We start from the raw sequence: 26,266 nt of genomic DNA, 5'->3' as shown, positions 1-26,266 counted from the left end.
GGACTTACACTTTCACTGCAGGGGGCCCAGGTTCAGTCCTTGGTCGGGGGAACCAAGATCTTGCAAGCCACAGTTCAGTTCAGTTCAGTAGCTCAGTCGTGTCCAGCTCTTTGCTACCCCATGAACCGCAGCACACCAGGCCTCCCTGTCCATCACCAACTCCCGGAGTGCACCCAAACCCATGTCCACTGAGTCGGTGATACCATCCAACCATCTCATCCTGTCGTCCTCTTCTCCTCCTGCCCTCAATCTTTCCCAGCATCAGGGTCTTTTCCAATGAGTCAGCTCTTCACATCAGGTGGCCAAAGGACTGGAGTTTCAGCTTCAACATCAGTCCTTCCAATGAACAGCCAGGTCTGATCTCCTTTAGGATGAACTGGTTGGATCTCCTTGCAGTCCAAGGGACTCTCAAGAGTCTTCTCCAACACCACAGTTCAAAAGCATCAATTCTTCGATGCTCAGCTTTCTTTATAGTCCAACTCTCACATCCATACATGACCACTGGAGAAATCGCCACCCACATTCCAACACAGCTTCTATATCCCAACAAGGGATGCCAAAATAGATAGTAAGATGCTGTAGGGACCGGTGAATAAATTCTCCAAAATATTTTGATATTTCTGTAAGTTCCATCTCATCTTAACTCCGTAAATGTCTTTTTAGCAAGTTAAGGAAAATTATGCTAGATGTTATGATAAATAACACTTACATCTCAGTGGCATAATGATTTTTTTTTTTTAACTATCACAGTTCAATGTGAACTGAAGGTTGGGGGAAACTTCTCCACATAGTCATGTAGGAATCCAGGCTCTATTTTAAAACTTTTTATTTCTTTGGTTGCACAGGATCTTAATTGTGGCAAGCAGGATCTTCCATCTTTGTTGTGGCTTGCAGCATCTAGTTTCCCACCAGGAAGTGAACTCAGGTCCCCTGCATTGGGAGTGAAATCTTTAGCCACTGGACCACCAGGAAAGTCCCAGGATCCAGGCTTTAAGAGCCAATGTATGACTTCCAGGTCATTCTGGAAATTGATATCCAATCAGCACACGGGAAATGAGTGGAGACTCAAACCGATGTAACCCCAGCAAGGTTTTTTGTTTTTTTTTTTTAGAAGTTGGGAGTTATGTTTTATTTGGTGGGAATTTTAAGGACTTTAAGCCAGGGAGACAGCATCTCAAGTGACCCTGAGAGAATTGCTCCAAAGAGGTGAGGGGAGGAGCCAGGTTATACAGAAGTTTTTCGACAAAGGGCAGGTAGGCTTAACATCAAAAGGTAGGTAGGTTTAGTCACTCAGTCATGTCTGACTTTTTGCGACCCCAAGGACTGTAGCCCACCAGGCTCCTCTGTCCATGGGATTTCCCAGGCAAGAATACTGGAGTGGGTTTCCATTTCCTCCTCCAAAGAGGTATTTTTCTCTTCCCTATGTCAACTGGCCAGAATTCAATCACCTAGCTGTAGGGGAGGCTGGGAAATGCAGTTTAACTGTACATCTCAGAAAATATTTTTTTAATAATTTAGTAAATATATATCATTGTCTCTGCACAAGCAGCTACTAGTATTATGTTCTCCTCCTTTAAAGTTATTATTTCCTATTTCTCACTGAAGTGAAGTGAAGTGAAGTTGCTCAGTCGTGTCCAACTCTGTGCGACCCCATGGACAGTAGCCTACCAGGCTCCGCCGTCGATGGGATTTTCCAGGCAAGAATACTGGAGTGGGCTGCCTAACTGACCTTCACAGTAATCCTTGAGCTGCATGGATATTATTCCCAATCAATGAGGAAAATACACTTCAAAGAAGACTTGGCTGACCTGACTAAATGGACACTAAGGCAATTTGAGTGAACTCCGGGAGTTGGTGATGGACAGAGAGGCCTGGCATGCTGTGATTCATGGAGTTGCAAAGAGTCAGACACGACTGAGTGACTGAACTGAACTGAAGGCAATGAAGCAGAATCCAAAACCCAAGTCTTCCCACAGCGCTACACCTCCCATCCAAACCAAAGGAGACACAACTTGCTCCAGTACTCAGATCCATCAGACCATCAGTAAATTAGTAGCTTACACTTATAGCTCTATAGTTTATTTCCAAAAAAGAAAAAAGTTCATCATCAACTTATTTTACAAGCAGTCATAAAGTTATAAGGTCTATATAATAAAATTTTAATGGAGAAAAGTTTTAATGGAAATATATTTGGGAGAATAACAAAATTGATTGTATACAATTAACTCTGTTCAGACATTATTTTTTTCAAAAATCGCCTCTCCCTCTTCTTTCTTCTGGAACTCCAATCAGATGTATATTGAATTTTATCCTATCCTCGACTTACCTCTTAAATTCTCAGATATTTTCTTTGCTACTTTCTGTTAATATCTTCACATCTATTTTCCACTCTGTTAATTCCCTCTGCAGCACTTGTCAAATCTATTCTTTAATCTGTCCAATGACATAATTTATGTTCATATCTAGATGTTCAAATAGGTTTACAAGTCTCCTTCTTAATGGTTTAATCTTCCTTGTATGACCTTGTTTTTTTCTTTTGACATTTGAGTCATTTCCTGCTCATTTTGTGAAGAAGCCCTGGGCTGGTGAATGTGAGGTCTCTGTGCTCATTTGTCTTCACACCTGTCACTGAGTGAGCCTCCAGGAGAGTGGTGGAGCCCCTGGAAATTTGGAGACTTAATCCAGGAACCATTGCCCAGGCCATGTATACTTCTTCCTAAAAGTACCTTTCAAAGCATCTCTCATTTTGCTTAAATAAATATCTGGAAACTTGGGCATGTAATTCTTCTGTTTAAAAAAAAAAAATCTACTGACCTGCACTCATAATGAACTATTTTGTGATTATAATTTTAAAAGTACATACTCAATGGAGAATACTTATAGGAAGTGCATGTTTACGGGAAGCCTTGCAGCCTGGATCCAGAGAGATTTCTGCAGATGTTGCTGATTTTTGTTTCTGCCAGTTACTGGCATTACTGGCCCAAGTTCCGATTTTTATGTTAACTTTTTGCCTTTGACTCCTGGAAGTAAAAATTCAAACCCAAAGCCTGTTTGTGGTGCTGGTATGATTAAGTTTTTAGCAGAGACCTTTTCTCTACCTGGTGCTCAACTTTCTTGCTTATGCCCATACATGTGCTTTCTTAGTCCATTTTTTTCCTGAACCATGTGGCCCTTGGACGGCTGGAGCATAAGCTTTACAGCCCAGACCCCTAGGGATACAATGAGCACTCCCATGCCCTCTCCCACAGTCACAGAGCCACCTCAAAGCCTGGCTGCTCTGGCCATCAGTGTCCCCATTTGTTTCAGGATTCTGGGCATTTCCCTTGAGAGTCAATTCCTGGGCAGGTTGATAAGAAGTCCGGGGGTCCCCAAGGAGAGAGGGGGTCTGGAATTCTCAAGGAGGAGGAAAGGACTGCCAGGAGCCAGCACAGGAGATCCCACCCATGACAAGGTCATGTGAAGGAGACCTGATAAGCAAGGCTTCAGGACTTGAGGGACTCCCTGGAAGAAAATCAACTTAGAGCTCCTGGGCATGAAAGGAGTATTTCAATTCAATCCCCCTGTTAGCATTCTAGCTTACTTGGCAGGTTTATCCAGCTCTTGCAACATTGTTGAGCCAATGCTTGCTGCCAAGTTCCCACATCCCTTATCCATTGTGTTCCTGGGAGTGCATATAGTTAGGATATAGAAAAAACAAGCAGTAGCCTTAGCATTAGCAACATTAGACTTTGAGTTAATAAGTTCTTTCTTTGCTGTAACCCACTGAATCTTTGCTCCATAAAAATGTAACTCTGTACTTTAAGGGTGACGCAGGCTAGCAATTTAAGAAACACTTCAAGGGAAAATTATTGCTCTGGCTGACCAACCTTTATCAAAAAGGGGTCATAAAATATCAACAGGCCTCCGGGCCAGAAGACAATGTACAAAAAATAAGACTCTTGCAGGAAGGAACCTGGTATCGATAAAAGTTAATACTGATGGAATGTTGAGTTGACTCTGCATTTTTCACTTTGCTCAGTGTACAACTCAGGGTATAAAAGCTCCCTCTGAAGAATAAAGTGACAGGCCTCGCTCACTGAAGCTTGGTCTCCCCATGTCATTCATTCATTTGCCAACGTCGTCCATCCTGAGGGTATCCCTGGACTCTGCTGAGGCTGGACCCCGGCAAAGGACAAACTTTTTTTTTTTTTTCCTCTACATTCCTTAGGATTATATAATAATGTATCCTGCTTGAGGACAGTTTCTGGAAAACACCTTCTGGCTAATGCTATTATCTTGAAATGTAAATTACGGGAGTGGGTCTAGTGAGGTCTTAACAACTTCCAGACATTCTTTTGATTCACTGTAATAAGTAATTAAAAAGTATATAACTCCATTGAAACACTAGCAAGGGGGCACTCTTTCTGCCCCTTCTGATGTCTATGTCAGACGCTTCCTCTAAACTCTATCACACAAAATCTCTGAGCGATCAAGCCTCACTTCTGGCCCTGGATTGGATTCTTCTCCTCTGGAGGCCAAGAATCCTGGCATCTGCTGTGGTTTAGCAGCAACCTTTCACCCTCACACTTAATCCACTGAATGGATGGAAGGAGAAGGCCTCCATCCTATGCTTGTAATTCCATAAAAATAGCAGCAAGCAATGGAAGGGAACAGCTACCGACAAATGGAAGCAGATGTGTGTTTGAGGAATGCATTAGAGAGGAAGCCCTTCTTTTAAAATTTGCCTTTTTATTGTTGTCAAGGTAACACAGTTTGGGGAGAGAAATAAGAGAGACTACCTACACAAATAAAACTATCACATAAGCTGATTAAAAAAAAAAACAGGATCAGTAGCACAGGTTTGGGGGGATTCAATTTTTATTAAATCAAGCTTTTAAATCATATCCACCTACAGTCTGTAAACAAACATAGTACATGTGTAGGTAAAAGGCTCTTAGAGCTCGTGGAAGAAACTGAAGATTCCTTGGTACAGTGGCATCTCACCACTCCCTGGGCTGATGCCATGGGGCCACATGATAGCTAAGACTTAAATAAAAAACCAGGAGGAGTTTAGCTCAATTCCACCTGCTAGGATGGGTTTCAAGATAGATAATGTTCCACATTATAGTAGGCTGGATTATCGCAAGGCAACAGTGTAGTTTTTACATTCACAGATTTGGCTGAAACAGTATAAATTAAGCTTCTTTTCTAGATGTCTCCCTCCCCAATTACCGTAATTAGTAGTAAGAAAGGTGAATTAAAATAAATGATGGACCACAGGTGGTTATAAAAATAGATAACTCGTAGAGTAATAAATATCTAGTTAGCAAAGCATAAACTTATATAAAATTTACCTTTTTCTATATGTGCAGAATATCATCAGTATGTTCAAAAGACTTCAGAAGGGTGAGAAGGCATTTATAAAGAAAAAACACTCAAGTACAAAACCCAGAGTCAGAAGCTGAATGCAGATGAAGAATATAGACGAGACAAAAATCCGAATCCTCACATCTGATGATGCTACTTGACAGACACCACAATTAGCTTACAGCCCTTTATGTATCTTAAAAAGTAACTTTGTTACTTATGTACAAACTTTTAAAAAGATTAATTATGAGACAAGCAAAAATTGATTAACAGTGGCACTAAAATTGATGAAACATAGCATTTTGTGTGCTTTCATATTCTTCTATGTATAGGAGCTTTTAAAATTCCCACGGAAAAAAAATCTAGTTTAGAATCATTCTGGGTATAGAAGGGGAAAACAAATCCCAAGCTGGAAAATAAAAAAGGTCAAAATCTCAAAGTGACTGAAAATCCAAGAAAATGTAAAAGACATTCATACATTTCCTTAACACTCACCCACTACCATGTAAGGTAACCGCAGTGCTATCTTGAAACCAATCACATTTACAAAGATACAGTAATTTCCATTCTAATTCTAGAATTAAAAGCACTGAGTCCACACAGTGTGCGTTTCAGCGAAGTTGACATCCACTTGGCTGTACCTGATACTGTCGCCTTAAAGCTTCAGCAAAGACTGTGGCAGACCTGAGCTTTATATAAAGGTGCGGAATGAACAATACCACAGGTAGCCATTCATTCTCATTTCCTGCAGACAGTGAAGTATACTTGCACTGTCCTGTGGTTGCCTCAGCCTGGAATAGTGTTCCTTGGAAACTGGTATGTTTCCTTGCCAAAAAAAAAAAAAATCTCCATAATCTGTCTGGGACTTGCTGGGTTAAATAAGCATGTTCCATGAACACACAGTCTATCCCTTCAGGAGGGGTGTACAGACATGGCTTTTCCCAAACTCACTGGATCTTGCCAGGGAACATCAGGACCACTACTGGATCCTGGGACGCTGGTTTCCTGTGGAACGTGGTTTGCGAAATGCGAATCTAAATAATAAATTTTCTACAGTAGTGGTTCTCAGACAGTAGACAGCATCGAAAGACATGGAAGGCATGTCAAGGCAGAGATACTAGACCTCACTTCAGAGGCTGGGGTTGGGGAGGGACCTGGGAACCTATGTTTCTAAGAGACTTCAAGTGGAGCAAATGGAGTGAGGTCCACACTGAGTGACATCCTTCTAGACAAGAACCCATGCAAGTCTCAACTGCAGAAAGCTGCCCACGCCCTCCAGAAAGCCTGGGGACAGCACTTGCTATGACCAGTCAGCAGGTGTTCAAGCCAGGCCAGTGACGACTGAGCCTCTGGATCTGGCCTTCTTGTCAGATGACCAGGCAGAGAGCCTGGACCTTAGAAGAGGAGTAACAGCTGCCCCCTCTCAGGGGGTCTGTGAGGCTTACAAGAAATGTGTGAACACAAGTACAACCTGACAAAAGGCCTCACATGATGGTAGCTATCGAAGAACACAGCAGGAGCATCCCAGGTGAGTTCTCGGCCTTCCGCCACTGCTGTGCCTTTACCAAAGTACATTCTGGTAGTTAATGAAGAGAAAAGAGGCTGAAAGTGCAGAAAACTGCTATGAGTGGAATATATCAGTGAGTGGACGACCTAATTAAAATACGTAATTACTTAAAAAAAAAGATCAACCTACAATTGAAGCAGTTAATTATGCTGGCTCTGAGATAGTGTTTCAGTTTCAGTATGTTGATCTTTGAACCCCCTCACTCATCTACTCTGCCGTGTTAATGCTTGTTACATTTTAACCTTAACCTTGAGAATGAGAAAAAGAAATCCTTCGGTGAAACTCAAAACTTTTAGCTGCGATAGTTCCAATCTGGTATGCTACCATGGTGGGAAAATTTCAAAAGTGATTTTTAAAAAGGGCCTTTAATTTTAGTTCATAGAAACATCAATAGAATGAGAAAGGAGCACACATTCACATGGCCACATATGTGCGTCCAGATGTTGCCCAGTAACATCTTAGCCAATGAACTTCATCTTGCAATTCAAACGTGAACCTGGTAAAAATTCATACACATCCATGATGGGATGACAGTCGAGCATACATCTTTGTTGCCAAGTCCTGGTTTCCACCAATCTAAAGGTCTGATACGAAAGGCAGGCCGTTTCCTGACAGGTTGAATGATTCACTCTATATATGCTCTGGATGGCTCTGGAGACAAGACAACATCTCTTGGACGGGCCGGCCTTCATAGCAGATCTGGTACACTGCAGTGAACAACGGGAACCTGGTTGGGGGAGGGGGGATGGGAAAAGACAAGTTAAACCATCTGGTCTACCTCGCAGAACCAACCAGTCTTTCTGTCCGGCCCAACAGACTGCAGACTAGCATGCTACTGTTGGAAAACAAAGCGCCCTCCTTCACATCCCTTCCTTATGTGGTCTGCAGGGAGCCTCTGCACCGTGGCTGTAAGAACCTGGTACAACCTAAACCATCCTCTGGTTGCTTGGAGTGTGCTGTCTACAGACCCGTCCCAGGGAACTCTTTACAGGGACATCTGTGGTCACCGACATCAAGAGTTGTGGCTCAGGCTCTTGACCAAATCTGGAATGGACTCAGGTGTATGTCACTATTTTAAAAGGTTGGAGAATAAATTTTAAACTGTAGGGAGGTACTGCTCTCGCTTCTCTTAAACGAATCATCCAAGGATGAAGACGAGGCAGCCCACACAGCACCATGAACAATGGAGGCCTGGAACACTCCCACAAGAATCAACAAGGGGACTCATGATTAGTAAAACGCTGATCTCACGTGGGAGGTGGAATTTATCCTGCTGTTTCTTCTAAGATGCAAACACAGGTATAAATGACAGTTTGAAATGGATGAGGGAATGAAGGAGTAGGCTAATAATCCACTATAAGAAAAGGTAACATTATCCCAGGGTACTGCTAGCTCACTCAGTAAGTATTTATTTTTTTAATGCAGAAATCACTAAGGAAATAACTAAGTAATGCCAACAGGCTTTCAAACCCATACACACTGCCTAAAGTGAGCTTGAAAGAATCACAAGAATCTTAAAAACCATTCTGAAAGTTATCTAGTTAAGCAGTGATAACATGATTTAAGAACAGGAAACAGTGCCGATAGGTTACATGTCTTTATGACAGTCTGTCACTGTGGGTTTTTTAAGGTGCAGAATGTTCTGGCATTTTTCAGAGTCAGCTAGACTTAATAAAATCTTTGATTTCACAGCCTATTAACTTTGGGCAAGTTTCACAACCCCTCTGTCCCGTTGCTCATCTGCAGAATGGGACTGGACACTCAGGATTGTTGTATTAAGTGACTTAACGTGTGAGGTGGAAAATGCGACACTTGATACATGATGTGTGTAATAAACAGCAGCTTGTAAATGCAGCCACATCGCAGCCAAGGGTTCTAGACTATCTGAGAGGACAGGGCCCAAGGCTAGTTTTGTTCACCTCTGCATCAAAATGGCCTGGCCCAGTGCAGGCAAGAGGCAGGTGCTTACTGCTTGTCGAATGGATTTTTGTGGATGGGAGTTAAGGCCAGGCGATTTTAACTCCTTCCTTTGTCCTCCCATGACTTAACTTTCCTGTTCCTATGGTGAGAACAGTTTGCGTGTTCCTCAAGCAGAGTGGCAGGTAATGAGTGCCACCCAAAATCATTCCCAGCCCCCTTCTCTCCTTACTGAAATTGGAAATACCCTATCTCAGCCTTTCTTTCACACCAGAATTGGCCAAGTAAGCAAGTTCTAGCCAGCAAGACAGAATACATCTGGGAGGGTTTCTGGGGAAGATCTTTCTCTCCTTGAGAGGCACTAGACAAAAATATCTGCTAGACCGCCCTTGCTCCATGCTGCTGAGTACAGTTGTGAGTATGCGATGCCTGGAGCTGCTGCAGCCACCTTGAGGCTTTAAGGAATGGCCAACAGGATCACTAAGATTCTAACCCAGAGACACTGAGACAACACCAATAACATCTACCCCTGGAATCTGTTATGAGAGAAAAATAACCATATCGTTCAAGGTGTTTTAATTGGCTGTTGCTCGTGAAGCCAAAAGTACTCCCAATTTTCACAACTAGCATTTTCAAAATGTGTTCTGCAGATGAGATGATGACAAGTGATACAGGGTGGGGGGGGGTACATTTCTATTGACAAGTAACTTGTTTAACCTCACAACCACACTATAAGGTAGATAATGTTATCCCTATTCTATATATGAGGAAACTGAGGCACGGTTTCTGACTTTTCTAGCTAACACTAAACCACTAGGCTATAATGCCCATCTAAATGCTATTTTCTATCATTTAAAATGTTATGGGCTTTCCAGGCAGTCCAGGGGTTAGGAACCTACCTTGCAACGTAAGGGACACCAGTTTAATCCCTGGTCTGGAAGGATCCCACATGCTCTGGAGCACCTAAGCCTGTCACCACAACTCTAGAGCCAGCACTCAGAGCCCTTGAGTGACAACTACTGAGCCCAAGTGCTACGATGACTGACGCTCGTGCACCCAAAGCCTGTGCACAAGCCCGAGTACCCCGACGCAGAGCAGCCCCTGTGCAACAACCAGAGAAAGCCTGCATGCAGCCGCAAAGCCCCACCGCAGCTCAAAAGCAAAATCTGTTTTTTAAGAAAGGACTTATTTCAGGCCCACAGGACATCCAAAAATTAAGACTATAAAGCCAATTAGATCAGTTTGAGGAACTCTCTGAAGAAGGTTAAAAAGTGGGAGGAGGACATGGAAACCATTAACAGAACGAAGACAGCCTACCGGATGGGAGAACATATTTGCAAATGCTATGACTAGCTCATACAACTCAACAGCAAGAAATAAACAACACGATTACAAAATGGGCATAAGAACAGAATATTCTTCCAAAGAGGAAATCCAGATGGCCAACAGGCACAGGAAAAGATGTTCAACATCACTCATCATCAGAGAAATGAACATAGTCAAAAGGAACATAACCTCACAGTTATGATGGCCTCAGAATGGCCATCATGGAAAAGAACACAAATAACAAACGTTGGCACGAATGTGGAGAAAAGGGAACCTCACTACACCGTTAGTGGGAATGTAAATTGATGTAGCCACTGTGGAAAACAGTATGGCTGTTTCTCAAAACACTAAAAACAGAACTGCCTTATGTCCCAACAATCCCACTCCTGGGCATATATCTGAAAAAAACAAAAGCACTAATTTAAGTATGTGCACCCCAATATTCATAGCAGCATTATTTACAATTGCTAAAATATGGAAGCAACCTAAACAGCCATCAACAGATGAATGGATAAAGAAGATTTGGTACACAGAAACAATGGAATACTACTCGGCCATAAAAAAGAATATTAATGAATAAATATAACCAAAAAGATGCAGACTCACATATAGAGAAGAAATTAGCAGTTACCAGTGGGGAGAGGGAAGCAGGGAGGGGCAAGAGAGAGGTGGAAGGATGGGGTGTACCAACTGTTATGAATTCAATAAGCTACATGGATATATTTTGCAACATGAGAAATTTAGCCAATATTTTATAATAACTGTAAATGGAGTATAAACTTTAAAAGTTGTTAATCACTATATTGTATACTTGTAACATACAACCCTGCTGCTAAGTCGCTTCAGTCGTGTCTGACTCTGTGCGACCCCATAGACAGCAGCCCACCAGGCTCCCCCGTCCCTGGGATTCTCCAGGCAAGAACACTGGAGTGGGTTGCCATTTCCTTCTCCAATGCATCAAAGTGAAAAGTGAAAGTGAAGTTGCTCAGTCGTGTCCGACTCCTCATGACCCCATGGACCGCAGCCTACCAGGCTCCTCCATCCATGGGATTTTCCAGGCAAGACTACTGGAGTGGGGTGCCATCACCTTCTCCGGTAACATACAATGTTGCACAGCAACTATACTTCCAAAAAATAAACTAGTTAAAAAAAAAATGAAGGTCTTCCCTAGTAGTCCAGTGGTTAAGACCCCACACTCCCAATGCAGGGAGCCTGGGTTTGAACCCTGGTCAAGTAACTAGATCCCACATGCTGCAACTAAAGATCCCTAAAGCTCCCACATGCTGCAACTGAGATCTGGCATAGCTAAACAGAAAAATAATTTTAAAATAACAGAAAGTGAAAGGAGTACCAAAGACAATGTTTCATTACAAAATGGACATAAACCTATCAATCAAGTATCCCACTAATGGAGACTGAGGGCTTAGATGTTTCAGGCCTCGGCAAGGCAGAGATGTACGTGTGTTAGTCGCTCAGTCGTGTCTGACTCTGTGTGACCCCATGGGCCGTCAGGCTCCTCTGACCATGGAATTCTCCAGGCAAAAATACTGGATTGGGTTGCCATTTACTTCTCCAGGGGATCTTCCAGACCCAGGGATCGAACCCGGCTCTTCTGCATTGCAGGCAGATTCTTTACCATCTGAGACATCCTTAAGGCACAGAGATGTGTAGTATTATATATAAATGAGGCCCCAGCCCTTTACAGCACTGTTACCAGCTGACTGTACCCCAGCCCCCTCAATCCACCCAATGCCCCAGCACCTCAGAGTGACTGTATTCAGAGATGGTGCACTTAAGAGGAAATTAAGTGAACAGGGTTCATTAAGATGGGCCCTAAACCAATATGGCTGGTATCATAAGGAGACTGGGACAGACCCCTGAAGACATGGGGGTAAGACGCCATCTACAGGTCGAGGAGAGACACTTCGGAGAGGTCAGTCCTGCGGACAGATATCTGACTTCCGGTCTCCAGAACTGTGAGAAGAAATTCCTGTTGTGTGAGCCACTCTGTCTGAGACATTTTGCCTCGGGAGCCCGAGTGGACAAACGCCCGATACTCACACGTGGTCGTAAAGACAGGCACAAAGACGCTGAAGAAAGCACATTTCAAGACAGCATTAAAACCCAGACAGCTTTAGCATTTATCAAGGGGAGACTGGTCAATAAACAGAGGTTCTCCCGCACTGTGGAATGTTCTGCAGACAGTAAATGAGACCTCTGGGTGCAGATGTTGAACAATCTTCCAAACATACCCTGAAGTGAAGAAAAGGGGCAGAGCAGACTGTGGAGTCGGTCACTGTTACACCGATGAAAGCACCGTGTGGAAAGGTCAACGAACCCTGAGAAAGCGGCTTCTGTCTGCGGTGGGGATCAGGGCCCACTTTTCCGTGTGCGCCTTTTTGTATGACTGCAACGGTCTTTTCTCCCGGAAGTGTGGTCCCCCTCCCAGACTTGAAAAATCAAAGTAAAATTGTAAGTTTAGCAGCAACACCTTAGCAGCAATAGTGTCTAAACCAGGGATGTGGCAACCACGGCCAGAAATACAAGTCTTGCCTGTGACCTGTTCTTGCCCCACCTGCAAGCTGAGAATGATTTTTACATGTTTAAAGGGCTATAAAAGGAAACAAAGACACACAGGCAGAGGCCTGTGTGTGGTCTGCAAAGGTGAAATTTTGTTATGTGATTCTCTGCACAAAAAGTTGGCTGACTGCTGCTCTAAACAGTAATTTCAAAGTACAGGAAGTGATTTAATTCTACAGGGTATGGAAAAGGTTCTCTGAGGACACACCCAGGCTGCCTCATGGGCCATGATGGTTGAGATGCTCATGAAAGGGGTGTCCAGGCAGGTCAAACTGCCAGGGAAAGGCACACAGGAGTCTGAGAAAGAGGCGGTTGGGGTAACGGAGGTCCACTTCTACTAAACAGGGCACACAGGACATGCTGTTAGAAGCCAAGTTGGTAACTGGACTGAGATGCCAACCTAAGGCCTGTGAATTTCATTCTGAAAGAACAGGAGGTCTCTGAGTTAGAGGTAACCACAGCAGTCATCTGGTCTACCAGTTTGAGTTTGCAGATAAAAGGGCATAGAACAGCTAAACACATGACCTGCCCAAGACCACACAGCTGAGCCATAGGGCCACTGGCCTCCCCCTCAGCACTCTTTCTACAGCAGGGAAGGGAGTAGGAAGGGAAGGAAGCCCAGGGTGATGATGGCTGGAACGGCAGAGAAAGAAATTCAGGTAAGAGGTGGTGCCAAGTGAGAATGGCAGGACTTAAGCTCTGCCTGAACACTGAGGGACTCGACATTCAGCCTGGGAGAAGGGTAGGGACCCCAACCCAGCTGCGACCTCATTCAACACAGGCAGGACACGGTCCACGTCTCAGCTCAGTCGCTCAGTCACGTCCGACTCTGTGACCCCATGAACCACAGCACGCCAGGCCTCCCTGTCCAACACCAACTTCTAATCAGTTAGAAGGTCCACTTCTAATCAGAAGGAAATGGGACATGACTACGGAGAGGCAGGCTTCTCCTGCTTGGTTACATCTGCTTTTACACAGGCAGGTACTGATCCCAGAACGCCTGTTCCAGCCTGTATCATCCTGCAGTTAGAGGGCGCACACAGATTCACACCGGCCAACGTGTCAGTTCAGAATCCTATCAAAGGACAGGACCCTAGCCTCTCCCGTGTGCTGTCCTGGGACCCTAGGGTTCGATCTTGGTTGCACACAGGTGGTACTTTTTCCTTTTAAAGCAGCGTATGGATGAGTACACCTGAAAGGCAAGGAGACCGCAAGGTTCCTCATTGTACCTTAACACAGGGCGCCTCCACTGCTAGAGTCCTAGGGGGACTCGCTCTTCCTTTTTTTCTGAATTGCTTGACATTTCATTAACAAGAGTGATCTTTTTATTAAAAGGACAGAGTAACCTTTATTTTAAATTTTTAATTAAAAATATATGACATGTTGCTTTAAGTCATGTTAAGTCATGCTTTAAGTCAGGCCAACTCTTTTGAGACTCCATGGGCTGTAGCTCGCCAGGCTTCTCTGTCCATTCTTTCCTGGCAAGAATCCTGGAGTGGGTTGCCATTTCCTACTCCAGGGGGTCTTTCCCACCCAGGGATCAAACCGGGTCTCCTGCTTGGCAGCCAGATTCTTTACCACTGAATGACCTGGAAAACCCATGTAACTCTTACCAAATACCCAACAGGGCAAGCCAGAATCTCAAACTCCTATTTTGTCTTGGGTTGGCCAAAATGTTAGCTTGGGATTTTCCACTGATGGACAAACCCGAGTGAACTTTTTGGCCAACCTGATACCGTGCCTAACAGCGCTCATTTCCCCTCCCTCATTTCGGACTTTGGGTAAATGCCTGTTTTCAGGGCAGGCAGACGTTTCCTGCCGTAGACCCTCACAACACACGAAGGACGGCACTGCTCTGCTAACTTTCTGTCCATGCCTGGCAAATGCCTGAGTCAAACGCGGACTGTGCTCATCAGCGAGGAGAATGACAGCTGATCCTCTGGCTTCGCGGAAAATGGGGCACTTACTTGTCGAGCAGCCCCTTCTGTTTGAGGATTCGGTACACCTCGGCTGAAGTCTGAGGTCCTTGCAGCTTCTGTCCATTCAGCATCTCCTTCTCCAGTTCTTCGATGGTCTTAAAAACAATGGATGAACATAATCTCCTGTAACATCTAGAGCATCACTTAAAAAAAAAAATCTGGTGGTGCTGCATGGCATGTGGGATCTTAGTTCCCCAACCAGAGATCTACCCCATGCCTGCTGCAGTGGAAGCTCCAGGCTTAACCACTGGAATGTCAGGCAAGTCCCTAAGGCATCACTTATTCTAAAAGCAGGGTAAGGGGAGGGGAGCAGCAGGCCAAGGAAAGGTAGTAACACGCAAGCAGAGGGCGTAGGCCTGACGCGCATGTGCGTGAAGGCAGGTGGGGGTGGGCAGGACAAGCCCCGCACACACAGCCTCTGTGCCCTGGACAGCGGCTCTTCCCCAGCCCGGGACGCCCCCCACCCCGGGTTACCTTGCCGGTCCTGGCGAAGGCCTCGGCCACCTTGCGGTTCCGGCCCCCGTAGCAGGTGGTGATGAGATCAGCCACGCCGCAGCTCTCCAGGAACGTGGCCGTGGACACCTGGCCTTTGCAGAAGATCCGGGCGAAGGCGATCATCTCCATGAGCCCCAGGCGGATGACGGCGGCTTTCGTGTTGTCGCCGCAGAGGAGGCCGTCACAGAACCCGGCGCCTACGGCCACGATGTTCTGGGGAGTAGACAAGAAGCAGGGAGATGCCGTCATTCACATGCACACTGCGGGAAAGTGTGCAGGGAAGTGGGACGAGCAGAGGCAGGGATGCTGGCCGGCTTCCCCGGGTCCCACAGGACCCAGGAGGGACCAGCTCCCATTCATGGGGCAAACAGCCCAGAGCACTCTGGAACCTGAACTCAGAGGGAAGCATCCGCCAGAGAAAGGGAATGGCGCAGAGCCATCTCCAGTTAAACACTGTTTGTACAGACTTTTTTTTTTTTTAAAATAAATCAAAAGCTTTATCCAACTATAACATTGAAAGAAAAGTAGTCAAGTCTTAAGTACAGGGCTTGATGAAGTTTCACAAATGACACACTCTTAACCAGCACCCTGATCAAGGAACAGAAGGTAACTGGTGCCCCAGAAAGCCCCCGTCGGCCCCCCAACCCAGTCACCCCAGCACCAAAGGTCACCGCTCTCCTGACTTCTAATGGCACACGTTTACCTCCCCTGACCCAGCACTATGTGAGTAGAATCATACAGGATATAATCCTTTGTGTCTATCTCCTCTGTCTCAATTCCACATCACATTTGTGACCTTCAGCCGTATTTTAACGCAGGACACATTTATTTCCGTTGCCACACTGTATTCCACTGTGCAAAATCAATGTAATTCACCCCTTTGGGTAGTTGGCACTGGGGTAGTTTCCAGTTTGGAGCCACTGCAAATAGCTCTGCTTATGACACTAGGCACGTGGCCTCTGGTGACCCCAGGCGGGCATTTTTGTTGTGAGCATCCTTGGGGTAAAGTACTGGGTAATGACGGGTGCATATGTGTAGATCAAGTTTCCGCCTTTTGTTTCATTTGATAATCCCTAAATTAGCATTCGGAGAAGGCGATGGCGCCCCACCCCAGTACTCTTGCCTGGAAAATCCCATGGACGGAGGAGCCTGGTAGGCTGCAGTCCACGGGTCACTAAGAGTCGGGCACGACTGAGCGACTTCACTTTCCCTTTTCACTTTCATGCATTGGAGAAGGAAATGGCAACCCACTCCAGTATTCTTGCCTGGAGAATCCCAGGGACAGAGGAGCCTAGTGGGCTGCTGTCTATGGGGTCGCACAGAGTCGGACACGACTGAAGCGACTTAGCAGCAGCCAATTAGCATTGGTGACGTGCTGGCTTATTATGTGGCTCTCTGCTGGACACTAGGCAGCTCGGACACAGACCTGCCTCTTCAGAAGCTGATTGCCTAGTTCGGGGATCAGCAACTTAGGGCCAAATGACTGCTTCTGTAAGTCACATTGTGCTGGAAACTCAGCACCCCTGATCAGTAACGTACTGTCTGCAGTTGCCTTTGTGCTGTCAGTGGATGTGAGTGGTTGTGCGGAGACTCATAAGGGCTGCAAGACCCACATCTTCTACGAGGCTCTTCTGGAAAAAGTTAACCCCTCCCGACTTGACAGGAAAATAAAACGTGTGCACAAGTCACCGTGATGCTCAGCAGGAAGTGTTATTCCATAAGAGGTACTGAAGGCCAGGCGTCAGTTCAACTCACATGTACGGAGCAGGGCTGTGGGAAGCCCCGCTGGGCCCTGGAGGGGCGGAGGCTGCCCTGGGGTGGGGGTGGGGTGGGGGAGCTGCACAGACATAGAGCTTGCTCTCAAGGAGTTGACAGTATCATTGGGAAAAGACATAGAAAAGCACATCAAGAGACAGAAGGATCGGAGTATGTGGAGAAGCTTCATTACAAAGCAGGGAAGCCTGCACAGAGGAGATGGCATCTGAGCTGAGTCTCAGATCCTATGTAAAACCAGACAGTCACATACAGCAAGTAATGCCTGGCGTGGTAGTGGGGGACACTCTTTGGGACACCAGTCGAGCCCTGAGGTTTCTGGCCCTTTCTACATTACCGGTTCCTTCTTCAAAAACGCTCAATGCAGGAAAAATCCAAGTATTCTGTCTCCATCTAACCACACAAGCATTTTCTTCCATAATGCCTGATGCCTGTATAGGGATTTGTGCCTTAAGAGATCTTAAAATATGAATCCAGTTAGCAACAAATGGGAAATAAGCTCAAAGAAACTAAGCCCATTCCTCCTCCGTTCACTTGTTTGGGCCCAGCCCTGGGTGTGCCCCGGCTTCTGGTCTCTGCCCAGTGTCCCCTCTAAAAGGTCCGGCTGTTCCATCTCAAGTTGGCGGTGCTGAGGAATATTTCCTAGTTTGCTATCGGCCTCTCTCCAGTTCCTTTCCTCTGCCTCTCCTCTCACCTCTGCCCACAGTGTTGCCGGATGCCCAGTGCGCCCGGCCAGGGGTCAGCCTCCCCCCCATGGCTGCACACGCAGCGGCTGCTTGGGGCTGGAAGCTGCCGCCCGGGGGTCTGTGACCCTCACACGGCACTGCCCGTGGCACCCTTCCCGCCACGGCAGCCTGACGGAGGAGGCCACGTGAGGCGCGAGAACCACAGGCGCGACTTCCAGAGGGCCTCCGGTCCCCAGTCTGCTTGGCTGCTGGGTGACCCTGGGATACTCACTCCACCTCTCTGAGCCTCCTGGCCTCGGTTGTTAAATTGGGAGCTTGGATAAGAGCTCTCAAGGCCCTTCTGGTGGTGGCATTCCTCCAGGGAAGCTGGCTCAGTTGTGGCCCTGCCCTGGGACTGCAGACAGCAGGACGGCCCTGGGGCAGCAGAGAAACCTAAGGACGTGCAGGGGGACTGACCGCAGAGGCCAGGAGGCCAGCTGTTGGGAGAGCCCACCGAATGGTTTTATGGAAGTTACCATGGCAACGTGCCCAGGCCTAGGTTCCAAATGGTTAGACGGCTACAACGGCTCTCTGATGCCTTTTGGGCTGGGCCCCTGGTGTCCCCCCTTTCCTCATGACACAACCCATTCTGGGGGTCACTTGACAAACCAGCTCCAGCCAACGTGTATGGACTGGAAGGGAAATAGCAGGGACTTCCTTCCAACAAGGGGTTCCTGTACTCAGAGGAGAGAAAGACTATTTACAAAGTGCCTACAGTGAGCCCACCAGGCCACCGCCCATGCGGTCTCATCTGAATTCTCACTGGCAACCCCAGAGGAGCCTGGTGGGCTGCAGTCTACAGGGTTGCAAAGAGTCAGACACAACTGAGCGACCAACACTACACTTCAGCTGGTTCACAGGGTCAACGGCTTGCCAGGAACATCCCTCTGGTGACTGAGATAGTCGGGACATGCCCCCAGGGCCTGGCTCCACAAGCCCCCTGTTCCCCGGACTCTGTTCCTTCCACGGTGTGGCCACCGTGGCCTGGCCATTCCCACCAATCTTGGGGTCTGAGAGACCTTCCTGAGACACCCCTGCAACCAGATATCAAAGAGAACTGGCCCTGGGAATTCCCTGATGGTCCATCCAGTGGTTAGGACTTGGTGCTGTCACTGCTGGGGCCTGGGTTCAATTCCCGGTTGAAGAACTAAGATCTTGCATGCTGTGTGGCAGGATTGGAAAAAAAAAAGTATTAAAAAAAAAAAAAAAAAAGGACTGCCTCCCAGGCCTGCAGAGAGACTTGGGAGGTAAAAGGGGGAAGCCTGGGAGGACAAAAGATTTATGGGAAAGAATAGTAAAAATAACAACAGCTTTCCTTAATGAACTATTTCTAAGTGCTTCCTACATTATTAACTCATTTAATCTTCACAACATTCCTACAAGACAGGTTCTGTTACTATGTATAATGTGAGGTGAGGACCCTTGGGCACCTGGGGTAAAGTAGCTCACCCAAGGTCCCACAGTCAGGACCAGTCAGGAGCTGGGTTTCGAACCCTGACAGCCTGGCTCCGTCATCTCTCCTGGGAGCAGATCACACGAGGCTGCTCCAGCCAGCGAGTGGAACACACAGAGGGGCTGGGACAGCAAGATCTGAACTTTCTAACAGGAAGAGCTAACCCCAATCAACAGGAAATACTGAGGTGAAGGGATGAGCTCTTGGTCACTGGAGGCATCCAAGGAGGAGCTGTATGGATGAGCCCTTAGCTGCCAAGCAGTGCTTCTGACCTTCTGTGTCACTCTGCTCAGAGAAAAGGCAGAGGAGAGTGCCCCCCCACCGTGGTCTGGGGGCACACAGGTAGGGACCACTTCCCAGTTTCCCCTGGGCATCTGACCTCCCCACCTCGGGGAGCAGCGGGCCACTGCAGAGTCAACCCCTCCCTCCTCAGGGGACTCAGGGCCAGCTTAATCACCTTACGATGGATCTTGAACTCTTCCCTCTCCCCCACCACTTATCACTGTCCAGAGAAAAATAAACACTGAGGCAGTCAGATCGTGTGTGAATAGCACCCAAGCAGATGTCCTCTGAGATCGCTCAGCGGCGAAATTTATCATTATCCGCTGTACATTCAAATCTGCTTTAGACTATTCTGGAGCTAAAAATACCGTGATTTTCAGAAGACAGACGTGCTGAAGCCCTAGCTCATTTCCTGGGGGGTGGCAACACTCAGAGGCAGTCTTCCCGAAGTGTTGTCTTTGCAATCCTGCATCACAGCGGGTCGAGGGGCTCACTGTCTTTCGTTCCCACCCAAACTGTAAAACTGGAGGAGCAGCCCATGCTACCTGCAGGCTATGCAAACACTCCCACCCCTTCGGAAGAACTGCCCCACTGAAACCCAAGTCAGAATTTTCTGAGTCCATCTGACTCTCCCCAAGGCCACCTTCAAGTGCATCTAACCTAGAGGAAACCTGCAGAGTGGAGGCTAACCAACTGCAGGCAAGGTACCACCTGTGGTTTGTAGGTCAAGCCCTGAGTAAGGTCACCCATCTGAGACGTCCAGGAGGTCCAAGGTCAAGTCCACGCTCAGCCCCACAGGTTGGGCACCCTGACGAGACGTACATGTTTGATATCTGCTCGTCCAGCAGAGTGGCCACTAGACCTTGAGACTCACGAAAGACTCATGTGACTACTGAGTCTGAAATGGTGCTACTGTGACTCTGACACAGAATTTTGAATTTTTTAAAAAAGTTTTAATTTGCATGTAAATGAAAACAGCCACAGAGGCTACTGGGTGCTAGCTGGAGCCCCGGCTAGAGACTCGGTACCAGACTGTGACCCACAGCACATTCATCACAGCCAAAGGCCTGGAGGAAACCCGCACACCCTACAGCTAGGGTGGTGAGCCTCAGCACAGACAGCCCTGCGGAGAACACCACGCACCTGTGGCAGACGTGATGGGTGTCTCTCCCAGAACACCCTCCTCTTCTAGAGCCTGAGTCCCTGATTTTCAGGCAAGTGTATTTTTCCCAGGCAGGTGGAAAAATTCCCAACCTCCCTTGCAGCAGGGAGTACGACTAAGTACTAACTGCCTATTAAGATGAAGCCAGGACTTCCCTGGCAGTCAGTGGTTATAAGACTCTGTCTTCCCTTGCAGGGGGTGTGGGTTCAATCCCTGGTCAGGGAGCTAAGATTCCACATGCCAGAGGGTATGGCAAACAAAATTAAAAATAAAGCCAAACGTTACACTGCAACTCCCCAGAATGCCTTAAAAGACAGCTGCCACATGCCCTTTGTCTTTGTTTCTTTTTTCATCCTGTTGCTTGGAAGGTAGATGTGACGGCTGGAGCCCTGGTCACTATCTTAGAACATGAGGACAAGGGTCATCTCTCATGAGCTGGAGGAAGCCTGGGTCCCTGAGAATTTTGTGGAGTGGAGTTTTCATATGGAATTAGGATTTCTGCACAAGAAAGAAAGTTCTACCTTGTTCAGTCCCTATTATTTTGGTCTCTGTTAATGAAACAATCTTGATAAACCATTTATTGAAAATAACAGGTTGAGCTAAATACTTATGGTTTTTATACTTTTCTGTATGAAGAACATCTTAAAATTTACATTAAAAAATACACCCCAAGGGAAAGAAGCCAGACACAGAGGAGTACATACTGTATATGTGTATTATAAAAATTCTGCAGTGAACAAAAGCAGATTGGTGGCTGCTGGTTTGGGAGGGAGGAGTAAAGTGTAAAGACACTGATGGAGTTGCCCGGGGTGATGGAAATGTTCTGTATTGGAGTGATGATGTTCAGGGTGTATATACCCAACTGTTAAAACCTACTGTATCATGTATTTAATCAACACAGTTTAATGTACATGGATTATGCTTAAATAAGTTCACTTCAGTCACTCAGTCGTGTCTGACTCTTTCCGACCCCATGGACTGCAGCACGCCAGGCCTCCCTAAATAAAGGTGATATTTAAAAAAGAATACTCACTTACCAATTAAGAGATTAATGCAGCTAAGAGATGAAAGACATTCTGAAGGGTGTAAGATGCACTGGTACAAAATGATTTCGTATAATTCTCTGACTGTTCCTTTTCTTTCAACATTGTAGGGAGCTGTTATCTTTCTTTCTCTTCCCGCCCCACCTCGCCGTTTTTTTTCTTTTTTGGTAACTCAAACGCCCCCACGTTTTTAGGCACGAAAAAAGTGTACTTAAAAATTTTTTTAGAATAGAGATGACTAAAGGTTGTTAATGTGAAAAAAGTAAAACATCCAAAAAAGAATGATTATATGTGTACAACTGACTCACTTTGCTGTTTAGCAGAAATAAACACAACACTATAAACCAACTATAGTTCAAAAGAATTTTTTTAAAGGTAAAACAAACTACTTGAACAGTAAGATGCACTTTTTGTTTTAAAAGGGGGAACATGCACATACTTGTGCTTGCTAAAAAGACTGGAAGGACAGACAGCAAGCATTAACAGCAATTATCTCAGGATGTGGAGATCATCAGTCATTTTCACTTTCTTCTCTACGCCTCTCTGTAGTATGGGAGAATACTACAGAGAGGTATAATCAGGAAGAAAACAAAACTACTCATTATGTAATCAAGGAAAAACAGGCCCATGTGCCCTTGCTGGGGCAGGCTCTAACAAGAGAGGACTTCATTTCATTCAACCGCCTGGACACAAATGGGAAAAGTCAGGTCATCCAGAGTAACCAAAGAACCCTGGACGGATTCTTCAAACCCGCGTTCACATTCCGACTGGGCTAGTATTTGCTACATTTCAGTCATTCACTTTTTGGCACTCTGCCTCCTTATTGATCCGATGGGATGGTTAGCCTCAGTTACTGCCCAAGAACCTGCCTCTCAGTTTTTACAGCTCCCAGCTCTGATGCAGGCTGGCAGGAATGATGGGAACCACCCCTGGTTGAAAGGAAAGCCAGGGGCAGGATGATAAATGGTCCTCAATCCCCATCTACCTCTGCCCCCAACGAACCACTCTGTCACGGTAGCAGGAGGCTTCCTGCCAACAGAACTGAAAAGCTGTGCCCAGTTCAGAAGCAGGGCCAGCACGTGGTTCCACCCGGAGAAGCTTCTCCAGGGCCCTCAGTCTAGACCCTTTCTTCTCTCCCACCCCCTTCCCCTGCACCTTTGTTCTGGGTGGGTTTTCACAGCTTCTCCATCCACCACCCAAAATAACCCAGTCACTTCATGACAGTTTTGGAGCACATAGGCCGTGCTGAGCAGTGAGACCGCCCATTAGTTTAATGAAGGACTATTAAAAACGCATAAAAATCTCACCCAACAATAATAAACAACGCAGCCAAAGCCAGCATCTTCAATGTATAACAGGCTGCGTGCAACGTCAGAGTTCCCTGCCAGCATTCGGAAAGATGAACGTGGGCTGCCTGGGGGCCCATGTCTCTTGCTGGCTTCAATTTTTAAAACTCTCATTGTATGGAGAAGTGACTACCCATACGCACGTGACATTAAGTGGTTTTAAATTATGACTAGAAGAAAAGACGTACAATTTGCAGACAGCATGAGGAGCTGCCCTGTGGACGGGTCTCCCTGCCTTCTTTTGATCTTTGCAATTTTCACCTGACAAAGTCAGGCGAATGTCAGATTAATTTCCTTCCCTCGGTGCTCAAATTACTGAAAAGTAGCTTCTGCTACAGAAGAAATGACTCAAAAGTGACTCAAAGGGGTTATTCTTTCACAGGGAAGCTCTGTATTTTTCCTTGTTTTTGACATGGCAGCTAAGGCAGCTCTTCTTCCAAGAGGAGAATGTTCAGAAGTTACAGCCCATTGTCAGTTCAGAGAGGAACCCCAATCATGACTTCCAAGATTTTTTTTTTCATGTGGACCATTTTTAACATTTTTATTGCATTTGTTACAATATTGCTCCTGTTGCTTATTTTTCGTTTTTTTGGCTGCAAGGCATGCGGGATCTTAGCTCTCCAACCAGGGAACCAGCCTGTACCCCCTGCAGTAGGAGAAGTCTTAACCACTGGACCACTAGGAAATGCCCCTGACCACAACTTTTAAAGGCAGAGGGTTACATGTCAGGAGCTCAAGTCCAAACGTGGAAATTTCCCTTGACTCTCTCAAGGCACTAGCCAACAGAAGCTGCCTCGTTAATCTCATCTTTCCCCTTTACAGGCAAAGATTAAGCTATTCTTAGGAAAACCTGCCAGTAGCAGAGTGCTTTTTCTTCTTTAAAAACAACCAAGCATACCGTCAAACCAACAGATCCTCCAGAGCGACCAAGCTCCTCTTCCTGCTCAAGACAACACGCAGGGGAAATGTAGGAATTACAGAATACTTGGCTCCCAGGTAAGACTCTACAATCAGAGTATGCCCCTGGCTTTCCAAATGCTCATGCCGTCCACTTCCCAGAGAACAAACTAGCTCACTGCTCTCGGATTTACAAACAGAAGCCCACCATGACTGCGAGAGGAAATCTAACCACCCGGGAAAGGCTGGGGCCGAGCAGGAAGTGACGGACAAGGCTGCCAATTCACTGTTCTCCCCAGAAGCAGGAGTGCAGAACACAGAGCTCATTCTTAGAATGGGGCGCAACGACGCCTGCAGGGGCCCTGCGTGAGGACGCCATGTGCACGCAGAAACGACAGGGCTGCCTTACCTTCAGGGCACCACACAGTTCAACCGTGTCTGCGTCATCCACCACTGTAATTCGAAAATTTGGAGTCTGTAGGAGTTCTTTGAAGAGAAGGCCGTTCTCCATGATCTTGCTGCCTATTGAAAGGTTAGAAAAAAAAAAAGGAAATTAATAACGGCCTCTCATCTTAACTTTCACATCTAACACAGTTTAAAGTGAGTTTTGGACTTCCCTGTGGTCCTGTGTTAAGACTCCATGCACTCAATGCAGGGGGCACAGCTCCATTCCTGGCTGGGGAACTAAGATCCCCCCATGCCCTGGGGTGTGACCCAAAATTTTAAAAAAAGGTTTTTTAAGCCAATAAAAAATCTTTTTAAAAAGACCTTTTTCTCATTACAAAGGTGACATACGTTCCTGATAGGAAATTTCATAAAGTCACAGGACTAGACATAGAAAATTAAAATATTCCACAATCCCACCACAGATAAAATCAACAATTTGGCATATATCTTTAAATTACCAAACTTGAAATATACATAGTTTTCCTCAATTGCGAACATAACATGGATTCCACAATCAGCTTTCTCCCATTTATGGCAGGAATAATTTTCAGTGATATCCTGCATTTTCCACATTATTTTGTTAATAAATGGCTGCTTTGTATTTTATTGCATACATGCATTATATTTTATCCAAGTGTCTTTCTACTGTTTGAGATCTAAAATTGTTGCAACTTTTTGCTACCATAAACACTTACAGGCTCCCTCCACAGGAAGCACCTCCCTTTCCAACAATGCGAGGCCTAACCTCCGACGTGCCTGGACTCAGCGGATGAGACAATTTCCCCACCCTTTGGGCTCAGCCACATGACTGGCTTTGGTGAAGATGAAGTGTTAGCTGCTCAGTCGTGTAGATTCTTTGCGACCCATGGACTTAGCCTGCCAGGCTCCTCTGTCCATGGAATTCTCCAGGCAAGAATACTGGAGTGGGTAGTCATTCCCTTCTCCAGGGGATCTTCCTGACCCAGGGATCGAACCCGAGTCTTCTGCATTGTGGACGGATTCTTTAGCACCTGAGCCAGTTACATGACTGGCTTTGGCTAATGGGACCGGACCTGACACAGCAGAATTTGAAGCCCATTTGTGCAACAGCAGGGCCGGTTCCCATGTCCATCTGCCTTCACTGTGGGAACACACCCCAGCTGGCCTGCTGGACCCCACAGGAAGGTAAGACCGGAGCACAGCACTGCCTCCCAGGGGACCCACAGATGTGTCAGCTGTGCTTATTCTGGATGCCACTAAGAATTCAGGATTATCTGTTACGTAGCATCACTATGGCAACAGAGAACGGATACAACATCAACAAACATGTTCAGGGACTCAATTGGTGGAGGATGGAAATGCATTCAAGGGCTCCTTATTTCTGCTCCCCACTGGGGCCATGCCTGGAATGATGAGGAGGATCAGTATTTTTCACATGTTACTTTTCTATTTATAGAGACTTTCAGTTCAAAACAAAACTAAAACTTAACACATAGAGCCTGATGTGAGGTCTGCTCTGGTTGGTGGGGTGTGGGGTGGCGCTCAGCTCCGGAAATCACGGTGATAAAATTCGCCAGCTTGGTCCTGGCTCCCTCGTCATGCTCTCCACACAGAGCTGGCAGAAAGCTCCCCTGGGGACCATGGCACTTGGGTTCTTCCAGCCTTGAGTTTCCTGAGCCTGTTTCCCAAGCTTGTCTGCACATTACAATCACTGGGAGATCTTTAAAAACACCAAAGGTCAGCTACACCTGAGCATCCATTGACTCACAAGCTCTGGGGTCAAGCAGGTATCACTAATTTTTGACGTTCTCCTAGTGACTTCAATGGGCAGACAAGTTTGAAAACCTCTGATGTGATCTCTAATCTCATGAGTAAAACACTATGGCACATTCAGCACTGTCATGAGGTTAAGTAAGAATGAGGTGTGGAAAATGCCTATTAGTTACAAC

General features: G+C 46.3%; 1 protein-coding gene across 1 annotated transcript in view; it reads right to left on the bottom strand.

Annotated features, from left to right (window-relative positions):
- The window catches only part of GPD1L (glycerol-3-phosphate dehydrogenase 1-like), a 58,138-nt gene continuing 36,580 nt past the window's right edge, over positions 4,709-26,266 (bottom strand). The window contains exons 5-8 of the mRNA XM_018038391.1: positions 24,301-24,413; positions 15,190-15,423; positions 14,704-14,810; positions 4,709-7,640 (exon numbers count right to left, since the gene is read on the bottom strand). Coding sequence (XP_017893880.1) covers positions 7,544-7,640; positions 14,704-14,810; positions 15,190-15,423; positions 24,301-24,413 — 551 coding nt within the window. The 3' untranslated portion in view covers positions 4,709-7,543. The remainder of the gene's footprint in view (positions 7,641-14,703; positions 14,811-15,189; positions 15,424-24,300; positions 24,414-26,266) is intronic.

This window comes from Capra hircus, chromosome 22 (assembly GCF_001704415.2).
Source record: "Capra hircus breed San Clemente chromosome 22, ASM170441v1, whole genome shotgun sequence".
Classification (NCBI taxonomy): domain Eukaryota; kingdom Metazoa; phylum Chordata; class Mammalia; order Artiodactyla; family Bovidae; genus Capra; species Capra hircus.
The sequence above is the reverse complement of the archived record's forward strand: the minus strand, read 5'-3'. Positions and strand labels throughout refer to the sequence as shown.